General features: G+C 46.0%; 1 protein-coding gene across 1 annotated transcript; it reads left to right on the forward strand.

The window, feature by feature from the left end:
• The first annotated feature begins 5,125 nt into the window (after positions 1-5,125).
• On the forward strand, positions 5,126-7,472 carry LOC117594919. The gene is made up of 2 exons (XM_034294469.1): positions 5,126-5,328; positions 6,570-7,472. Exon 2 carries the CDS (start codon positions 6,579-6,581, stop codon positions 7,470-7,472), a length of 894 nt encoding a protein of 297 aa, XP_034150360.1. The 5' UTR covers positions 5,126-5,328; positions 6,570-6,578.
• Positions 7,473-9,209: the final 1,737 nt, after the last annotated feature.

The following is a 9,209-nucleotide window of genomic DNA, read 5'->3' on the forward strand; positions in this document are numbered from 1 at the left end:
GGATTGGCCACAGCCCTCTTCACGCCTGGACCTACAGCGCCTCCTTGGCTTTGCCAATTTCTACCGGAGGTTCATCCGGGGTTACAGTGAGTTGGCTGCCCCGCTCACCGCCTTGACCTCCACTAAAGTGGCCTTCCAATGGTCCCCCGCAGCATCCCGTGCCTTCGCGGTCCTCAAGCAGCGCTTCACCTCGGCCCCCATCCTGATTCACCCGGACCCGGCCCGGCAGTTTGTAGTGGAGGTGGACGCCTCCAGCGTCGGTGTAGGGGCCGTTCTGTCACAGAGATCGGACCAGGACCAGAAACTGCACCCCTGTGCTTACCTCTCCCGCCGCCTGACACCTGCTGAGGCCAACTACGACGTGGGCAACAGGGAATTGCTTGCGGTCAAGGCTGCATTGGAGGAGTGGAGACATTGGCTGGAGGGGGCGGAACAGCCCTTTCTCGTTTGGACTGACCACAAGAACCTTGAGTATCTGCGCTCGGCCCGGAGGCTCAATTCCCGCCAAGCCAGATGGGCCCTGTTCTTTGATCGCTTCCAATTCACCCTCTCCTATCGGCCTGGCTCAAAGAACACCAAACCGGACGCGCTCTCCCGCGTGTTCGGACCTGCTGCGGACCACCAAGAGCCTGAGCGTATCCTTCCTGCCTCCTGTCTGGCTACGTCGTTGGTTTGGGGGTGGAAGAGGCAGTACGGAATGCGCAACGGCTAAATCCGGATCCTGGGGGGGGGGGGCCGCCTGGCCGCTTGTTTGTGCCTGACCATGTCCGGTCCAAAGTCCTGGAATGGGGCCACTCCTCGACACTTACCTGCCACCCCGGCGCCCGACGGACCTTGGCCTTCCTCCGTCAACGGTTCTGGTGGCCCACCATGGGGGTGGACGTCCCCGCTTTCGTATCCGCCTGCACGGTGTGTGCCCAAAACAAGACGTCACGCCAAGCCCCAGCCGGTCTCTTGCAACCGCTTCCGGTCCCTCGTCGCCCATGGTCACACATCTCCCTGGACTTCGTCACGGGCCTGCCTCTTTCCGACGGCAACACCGCTATCCTCACGGTGGTGGACCGGTTCACCAAAACGGCACACTTCATCCCCCTGCCCAAGCTGCCATCGGCCAAGGAGACGGCCCAACTGATGGTACAGCACGTCTTCCGAATCCACGGTCTGCCGGTTGACGTCGTCTCCGATCGGGGTCCTCAGTTCACTTCCCAGTTCTGGAGGGCTTTCTGCACCCTCATTGGTTCTTCCCTCAGTCTTTCCTCCGGTTTTCACCCCGAGTCAAACGGCCAATCGGAAAGGGCCAATCAGGACCTGGAGACGGTGCTGCGGTGTCTGGTTTCACACAACCCCGCCACATGGAGCCGGCAACTGGTATGGGTTGAGTATGCCCACAACACCCTACCCTCCTCCGCTACTGGGCTCTCCCCCTTCGAGTGCTCTCTGGGCTACCAGCCTCCGTTGTTCCCGGAGCAGGAGGAGGAGGTCGGGGTTCCATCCGCCCAGTTCTTCGTTCGGCGCTGTCGCCGGACATGGAAGCGGGCCCGTGCGGCCCTTCTGCGCACCAACGCCAGGTACCGTCGACAGGCCGACCGCCGCAGGACCCCAGCACCCCGCTACCGTGTTGGCCAGAGGGTGTGGTTGTCCGCCCGGGACCTACCCCTTCGTGTGGAGAGCCGCAAGCTGTCTCCCCGCTACGTCGGGCCCTTTCAGATCTCTCGGGTCATCAGCCGTTCGGCTGTTCGCTTAGTGTTGCCCCGCTCCCTCCGTGTCCACCCGACCTTTCACGTGTCTCGTATCAAACCCGTCACTAACTGTCCTTTGTCTCCTCTCCCTAGGCCTGCTCCTCTCCCCCGTCTCGTGGACGGCCACCCAACCTTTTCTGTTCGGCGTCTCCTGGGGGTTCGGGCCCGGGGCCGGGGCTTCCAATACCTGGTTGACTGGGACGGCTACGGGCCGGAGGAGCGCTCCTGGGTGCCGGCTAGGGACATCCTCGACCCGAGCCTCATCGCTGACTTCCATCGTCGGTGTCCCGGTCAGCCGGGTGTGCGCCCGGGTCGGCCGCCAGGTGGCGTCCGTAGGGGGGGGGGTTCTGTCACACCCTGATGTGTTTCACCTGTTGTTTTGTCCCCGCCCCTCACCAGGTGTTCCCGGTTCCCTATTAGCCCCGTGTATTTAAACCCTGTTCTCTGTTTGGCAGTTGCCAGATCGTCTTGTCCCGTACAGTCGTTTCTAGCGTTCTATGTGTTCATCAGCCAGTCTACCCGTCCTTCTATTCCCCGGTTACGACCCTTGCCTGTTTTCCGGATTACGAGCCTGCCTGCCCTCTCCTGTACCTTCGACCATCCGAACGCCCGAGAACGAACACTGCCTGTCCCCCACCACGAGCCTGCCTGCCCTATCCTGTACCTTCGACCATCTGACCGCCCGACAACAAACCCTGCCTGTCCCCTACCACGAGCCTGCCTGCCCACTCCTGTACCTTCGACCATCTGAACGCCCGATAACGAACCCTGCCTGTCCACCACTACGAGCCTGCCCACTGCCTGGTTGTTCAATAAATACTTTGGACTGCCCTCCTCTGCCTCTGTGTCCGCATTTGGGTCCCCACCCGTTCATCGTTGTGATACTGACAAACATTGTAATGGTGCGATGCACATATGGAAATGCTTTTTGTGGTGTAACATTCAATGTGGCTAACAATGATTTATGATCTAAAATATCAAATCAATTAGCCATGCACACTGGGTCATTTAATACACCCATGAACAGTGAATTGGGTTAACATATACAAACTGGATTTGACAAAAAATGAAATAAAAGACTGCACAAATATCTTATCTATTACTATTTGAGTCTGAATGTACAGGTGCTGGTCATAAAATTAGAATATCATCAAAAAGTTTTTTTTTCCCAGTAATTCCATTCAAAAAGTGAACTTTGTATAATGAATACATTCATTCCACACAGACTGATATATTTCATGTATTTCTTTTAATTTTGATGATTATAACCGACAACTAATGAAAATCACAAATTCAGTATCTCAGAAAATTAGAATATTAATTAAGACATAAGAGTATGAACATGAAAAGTATGAGCATGTACAGCACTCAATACTTAGTTGAGGCTCCTTTTGCCTGAATTACTGCAGCAATGCGGCATGGCTTGGAGTCGATCCGTCTGTGGCACTGCTCAGGTGTTATGAGAGCCCAGGTTGCTCTGATAGTGGCCTTCAGCTCTTCTGCATTGTTGGGTCTGGCGTATCACATCTTCCTCTTCACAATACCCAATAGATTTTCTATAGGGTTAAGGTCAGGCGAGTTTGCTGGCCAATTAAGAACAGGGATACCATGGTCCTTAAACCAGGTACTGGTAGCTTTGGCACTGTGTGTAGGTGCCAAGTCCTGTTGGAAAATGAAATCTGCATCTCCATAAAGTTGGTCAGCAGCAGGAAGCATGAAGTGCTCTAAAACCTCCTGGTAGACGGCTGCGTTGACCTTGGACCTCAGAAAACACAGTGGACCAACACCAGCAGATGACATGGCACCCCAAACCATCACTGACTGTGGAAACTTTACACTGGACTTCAAGCAACGTGGATTCTGTGCCTCTCCTCTCTTCCTCCAGACTCTGGGACCTTGATTTCCAAAGGAAATGAAAAATTTACTTTAATCAGAGAACATAACTTTGGACTACTCAGCAGCAGTCCAGTCCTCTCCCAGGCGAGACGCTTCTGACGCTGTGTCTTGTTCAAGAGTGGCTTGACGCAGGGAATGCGACAGCAGAAACCCATGTCTTGCATATGTTTGCGTGGTGGTTCTTGAAGCACTGACTCCAGCTGCAGTCAACTCTTTGTGAATCTCCCCCACATTTTTGAATGGGTTTTGTTTCACAATCCTCTCCAGGGTGCAATTATCCCTATTGCTTATACACTTTTTTCTACCACATCTTTTCCTTCCCTTTGCCTCTATTAATGTGCTTGGACACAGCTCTGTGAACAGCCAGCCTCTTTAGCAATGAACTTTTGTGTCTTGCCCTCCTTGTGCAAGGTGTCAATGGTCATCTTTTGGACAGCTGTCAAGTCAGCAGTCTTCCCCATGATAGTCTAGTTCTGTAGACTACACAGAGAGACCATTTAAAGGTCTTTGCAGGTGTTTTGAGTTAATTAGTTGATTAGAGTGTGGCACCAGGTGTCTTCAATATTGAACCTTTTCACAATATTCAAATTTTCAGAGATACTGAATTTGTGATTTTCATTAGTTGTCGGTTATAATCATCAAAATTAAAAGAAATATATGAAATATATCAGTCTGTGTGGAATGTATACATTATACAAGGTTCACTTTTTGAATGAATAAACACTTGAAATATAAGTCTGTGTGGAATGAATGTATACATTATACAAGTTCCACATTCTGAATGGAATTACTGAAATAAATCAACTTTTTGATGATAGGCTGTATATGCATATTTGAAACTGAAACATTTCACTTAAACCTGATGAAATGCCTGCCCTAGATGGAAGGCCTCTGTCATCACTTGTTTGAACTCAGTAGAAGTTTGCATATGCTTAACAGGTAGGTGGATTGTATTAAAACATGCAGCGACTGTTGGGTAGCAAACTGTATGTGAACCATACAGGATGTCACAGGTGTGGTTGAACTGCACAAAGACTGAAGTTTCTCTTCTGGTAAGACAGGAATGTGGCCCTGTCCTGTGAGCCACTGGAGAAACGTGCTGGGGGACAGGTGACCTGGATAGTGGGAAAAATACGAAATCAGCAGGGGATCAAATACTTTTTCCCTCGCTGTATCTGATTTTTTTTCAATTAAAGTATAGGGACTTGAAAATATATAACCTAAAGAACTAGGTCAAGGCTCAGCCATTATTCATTTTCTTAATTAAGCTAATGGAAACACATAACATGAATTATAATTGCAATATCATGGACGAACGTGCCAAACAAGAATTTCCAAATGCTTCTATTATTGGGCTACTGTACAAAACACATTACACACACCCGGAAGAGACGAGAAAATGGCTTACTGTGAAACAGCAGGAGGGATAACCTGATCAATCTTGTTAAACCGGTTCCTACAACCTTGTTACTTAGGAGCATTTTCATAGAATGACTCAAATGTACTGAAGATAGGCTTGGAACATATTTTATTAAGCTTTAATGATGCGGTTGGGATCTGTTCATTAACTGCTTATAGATTTATAACAAATAAACCGCAAGAGATTACTGAGTTTGATTTATTTTGTTATTCAATTTCTATTTTGCTATCTTTTCCCAATCGTAATGCAAGTTCTGGTGCTGACCTGTTTCACGTGAGTATCAATGGCTGTGCTGTCTTGTTTGCTGTTGTCTAGACCTTCTCTAACCTATGCTGATTTGGTACCTGGGGAAAGGGGATTTTTAGCAAGTTGGGCATATGCTATCTTTAGGAAAACAACATTCATAAAATTCAACTATTTTACTGTACCATAGGCTTATTTATATACAAGAACAATGTTGTCAAACCAGTTCCACCAATGGCTTACGGTGCCCTCCAATACTATTGGCACCTTTGGTAATATTAGTAATAAATATTAAATATTATTGTTAATCCTATTTCATAAAGAATATTAAGAAACATTTTACCTTCAGTCAAAGTAAAATAATTAAAAGAAAATAAAATTATAATCAAAGACATTTTCATGAATATGTTGGTCACAGTTATTGCCAATGCTTCATTTAATACTTTGTGCAATCACCCTTACATTCAGTACAGCCCATTTAATGGTTAAAATGAGAAAAAAATATATATATTTTGTTCTCATCTGAACATAAAACCCGGTCCTATTCAAAGTTGCTGTAATGTTTTGCAAACTCTAGGTGCTTAAGTTTGTAATTTGTGTTATTCAACTTGTTGAATAAAACCAAGTATGAAAGATTTTGTATTGTGTCAATATGAAATGTGCAGCATGTTTCACATTAGTGAATGCAGACAATGACCAATTTTTTATGCTATAGTAGTTTCTTAGGGTTTATTATGTTTGTGTGAATATACCTATCATCACTTTACCTAAAGCAATCAAAGATTAAATAACAGTGGCGTGTAGGTATTCTATAGCACACAATGAAATAGATTATGATTCACTAATAGTGATTTTCTGCTCATTGACCCCTTCTTTTATATGAATCCCAGTGTTGATAACTATAATGCTGTATGATCCTTGAGGATAGTTTGTGAAGCACCATGTTTCTGTATATTATAGGTCGTTATAATTACACATATAATGCATTATTAGTATTTGTATACAACATCAAAAGTATTTACCAGTGTCTATAACTATTCTTAGTACATGTATAATGTGTTATGCGCATGGCCTTTAAATAAAGTGTTACCTAGAGGTCTTGTGAAAATGACAATGTTTATAGTAATAGTGAAATGAGGATGTTTATAGTAATAGTGAAATGAGGATGTTTATAGTGAAATGCTATTCAAACTGTACTGCATCAGTATGATTCCATGTGTTTAATCTCATCAAATGAAGATCTTGCTAATTGTAAGCGTTTTCCTTTTCAGGGAAGGAAAATGCTGCGAACAAATAATAGAGGTGCAACTGAGTTTGTTGTTGAAGGACAGCATCTGAATATTAACAGCTTGAGACCAATGATCCCAGAAAATAAATACATACAGAAAGATATTCCGCTATTCCCTCACCCTGAATTTCACGTGAAGGATGTCTGTCACATCACAACATTAAAAGGCCTGAAAAGAATAATGAATTCCAGTGGATTGAAAGCAGGTAGAGGCGGTTTCATCTGGTGGGGTCTTCACATCGCCAAGGAGGAAATTGCAGCTGCAAATAATCGCTTCCTTCGAAAGAAATCCCTTCACCCAGAAAACCATCAATTCCTGAGTCAATTCACGACATCCCCAGTCTTCCAGGAGGGATCTCGGTATGGAAACTTCAAGTTCACCTTCCCCTTGGAGGATCTCATGCAGATGTACCAAGAGCAGATCTGTGGAGGAACGATGCCTGTCCTAAGAATCTATAAAACCACAGTTTACAAACAGGAGATCATGTACTCAGTGGTTGTCCATAGTGCAGAGGTGGAGGAGTTTGATGGGTATCCACGTCTTCCTGTTGAGGATAATGAGGGAATATGTGCTTATAGAAACGGACAGATTGTCTGGCATGCAGAGGCAATATGTCAAACCCATAGAAATGAGCTGATCATCAATGAAGACGGGACATTTGAAACAAGACTAATGAATAGACATGAGTTTTTTGTTTGGGACCATGTGACACTGGCTTTCCATATACGAGACCCCCAGACACTTGAGGTAGATGAGAGAATACTAAAAGACAATCTCTATCCTTGTGAGGCTACTAACCCTTTTCTCCAAAGCATGTTTGAGAGGTTAGAGCTACAAAAAGCAGAAGAGGTGGTTGCTTCCATAAAGCAGATACCTGTGCTGTGATGAATATCAGAAACGCTGGACATCTGTTGCTTTACATTGACTTTAATTTAGTGCTCAGTCCCCTCATGTACCCCCTGTTCACCGACGACTGTGGACCCATAACAACTCCTTGCCCAACAAGCCTGCGCTAGTCTTGAGCTCCAACAATGACGAATCTGCCTTCTGAGAGGAGGTTAGAGAACTGACAGATTGGTGCCAGGAAAACAATTTCTTTCTTAACCTCAACAAAACTACAGAGGTGACAGTTGACTACAGGCAGTAGGGGATCAATGCACATGCCCCAATCCACACTGACAGGCCCACAGTGAAGATGTTAAACAGTTTTAAGTACCTCACTGTGAACATCACAGATGACCTGGACTTGTGCAGTGTAGCACTCCATTTTTTGTAACTGTTGTTGACCTGCAGGCACCTGCAACTTTACCACAGGTTTGCTTAAAGACAGCAGTTTTAACAGTAAACAGGAATCCCTTGGCTTAAATCAAACAAATATTTGGGAATTATTTAGTCCTACAGATACACAGCCAAAAAAAAACAAAGAGCAAGCAGCTAAAATAAATAGATTTGCAGTGGCTAGGAAACACTTCCTAGTAAGGTCTGAACTTCGGAAGAAACCTAGAGAGGAGCCAAACTCTGACTCTGGGTGGCCATTATATAATTACATTACCTTTTAGGGCCACATCGTTTATTAACCTTAGAATCCAAGATCCGTGGAAAAAGTGCATAGTGTATATTTCTATTAATAGATTCAGAACGGTAAAAGCTTGCGACTCATGTTTTCGTTCCTGACATTCCATTAAAAAGATTGGCATAGGGCTTGTTTTCTTTTGGGTATGTCAGCCTGCGCATGATGATGCCAGATGTGCTCCAAACATGGTTGCCATTAGGCACGTCATAGAGCAGCGCCTTGTCTTATTGTGTATACAGGTCGGACCATTGCTGGTCCATCACAAACGGTGTTTGTACCATCAGCAGTTGTCACAAAGTGCTTTTACAAAACACCTATCCAGAAAGAGGACATGACAAGAGTGTTGAAGCATAGTGGCTAGGAAAATCTCCCTAAAAAGGGCCAAAATCTAGGAAGAAACCTGGAGAGGAACCAGTCTTCTTCTGGCTGTGCCAGGTGAACATTTTAAGAATACAAATTGTAAAAAATAAATGCATGTGGGCTGTGTCCAGAGTCTATAAAACCTAATTCAGGTCAGAAGCATTATCAGATGTACAGGGACAATCCGGGGGAGGAATGGTGGCAGCCGGAATCATCAAGTATCGTCTTGATCTGCAACACAACCAGGAGGACTTTGGACAGGGACAGCAACAAGTCTTTCGGCCTGGTACTCCAGAGGTGTGAGCCAAGACCCTAATGTCCTCCTAAGCTTAAACAGAGCAGGAGACAAGGAACATTTAGAATCATTCCCCTAGAGGCATTTCCCCAGAGAGGTCCTGGACAGGGCCTGACAGGCAGGAAGTCAATCCACCCACATTGACAAACATCAACCAAAGGGACACCCACCAACCGGAACCGGAGTATTGCCACTCTATAGTTCACTCCAAATGCTAGAGGGACGCAACGGAGAAACAACAGCAAGCCAGTGACTCTGCCCCCGAATTAATGGCATTGGAGAGAGGGCATCTCAATGGCGATGAGAGGGCATCTCAGTTTGCCCAACTGGCAAAACAGTATCAAGCCTTTCTGGTCACCTTCACACCCCTGGACCAGACAACACGTAATCATAG

The sequence above is a fragment of the Esox lucius genome, chromosome 9 (genome assembly GCF_011004845.1).
Source record: "Esox lucius isolate fEsoLuc1 chromosome 9, fEsoLuc1.pri, whole genome shotgun sequence".
NCBI lineage: Eukaryota > Metazoa > Chordata > Actinopteri > Esociformes > Esocidae > Esox > Esox lucius.